The 1,567-nt window shown below is 31.2% G+C and overlaps 1 protein-coding gene across 1 annotated transcript; it reads right to left on the bottom strand.

Moving 5' to 3' along the window:
- Nucleotides 1–303: 303 nt before the first annotated feature.
- LOC120076743 (DNA polymerase epsilon catalytic subunit A) lies at nucleotides 304–1,237 on the bottom strand. The gene is made up of 3 exons (XM_039030645.2): nucleotides 1,100–1,237; nucleotides 751–1,003; nucleotides 304–618 (listed from the first exon to the last, which is right to left on the bottom strand). Exons 1-3 carry the CDS (start codon nucleotides 1,149–1,151, stop codon nucleotides 483–485), a joined length of 441 nt encoding a protein of 146 aa, XP_038886573.1. The 5' UTR covers nucleotides 1,152–1,237; the 3' UTR covers nucleotides 304–482.
- Nucleotides 1,238–1,567: the final 330 nt, after the last annotated feature.

Here is a 1,567-nt window from a genome sequence, read left to right as displayed (position 1 = left end):
CGATACAAATCTATTAATAGATGATAGAAATCTATTATTGATGAAAACTTATATAAATTTATAAGAAATAGAAGTTAATAAAAGTTATCATTTTTTAAATAGTTCAACATATATTTTTTTATTATATTATTATTATTATTATTATTATTATTATTATTATTATTTTGCTTCTGTGATAATTTCTCAATATCATTCTTAAAATGCAATAAGTAATAAATTGTTCCTAAAAAGTTTTATTTCAAAAGAGTGCGCCAATTATCCGTTAATGTGGAAGAAAAGAAAAAAACAGAGAGAAGAGTGATATACTACCAAATATTAACGTAAATTAGAGTTTCAAATCCCAAATTACAAACCAAACAGAACAGAAATCTTACAATAAGTATATAAATATAATACATATTTATAGTATATTAATTTTACATAAAATTATTAATATTCTTATCTTAACTTCTCTTTTTTCTTCCAACACAGTTCCAGCGTAACTAACTACCGACTCCATTACTGTGATTCAACTTACACGAGGCCACGTCGGCGACGCCGTACAACGACGCGTAACCTTTTGTAGCGCCGTCGAGGACTGGCGGTTCGTTCAGAAACGCCGAATTACTCCTTGTCCACCTGCACAAAAACAGAGAATTAAATTAAACAACTGCACACATGATCTCTGCTAGTTCATTGTTTTCGTCAATATAAATTTCAAGCACCAAGATCCGCGATCAAGTAGTTAATCCATACGCGATTTCAGTTTACCAGCCTATTTTCTTCAATTTCTCTAGGTTTTCCCTCTCCAAATCGTTCTCTGCAAATTCTGCTTCCGCCGAAACGTCCTTCGCGGGCGGAAACGAACTCGATCTTTTGTAGTCTATTCCGACTGTTTCGCGATCAATATAACGGTCCACCGGCATAGAAATCGCTCTGAGATGTTCTTCCTCAGATTTCTTCTTCGATTTCCAGTAAGCTTCGATTTCGTCCTTCGTAAGCGACCGATTTCTCTTGAACTTGACTGAAGTTTCGAAGTTATTAAATACGAAACAGTACATAATGTGATGAATAATTCGCAAATCGAGGAGAAAATAAGAACAAAATTCACTTCGATTACCTGATTTAGGATCAAGAACGGGAGAGTTCCATCCGCTCATTAGAGAACCCATTTCTCTGCTACTGAAGTTGTAGGTTCACAGAAAAGGAACGAAAGAAGGCTTTTACATGAAGTTCTTTTTCAAGGATTAGGCCTTTTATATAGTCTTACAAAATGCGTGCTTCGTATGGGCCTGTGGGGCCTTGATTTATTTATTTTTTTAGATAAATATTTTATTGTTTTAATTTGTTCTTATCTTAAATGTTTATTCATTATATTTTATTGAAGTGAAGTTAATGTCGGTCCTGTGTCAAATTAATCCAAAAAACTGAAGAGAATAAGTTAAAATGATTATATATATATATATATATATATATATATATTTTATGGGAGTGAAAGTTGGTTTGTGCAATTTTTTTTTTTTCTAAATGACAAAATTGTTTAAAATTTTTTTAAATATAATAAAATATCATAAATATCATCCGATAT

Source organism: Benincasa hispida, chromosome 4, assembly GCF_027475165.1.
Source record: "Benincasa hispida cultivar pf3 chromosome 4, pf3_genome.v1.1, whole genome shotgun sequence".
Classification (NCBI taxonomy): domain Eukaryota; kingdom Viridiplantae; phylum Streptophyta; class Magnoliopsida; order Cucurbitales; family Cucurbitaceae; genus Benincasa; species Benincasa hispida.
This window is presented reverse-complemented; position numbering and strand designations above follow the sequence as displayed.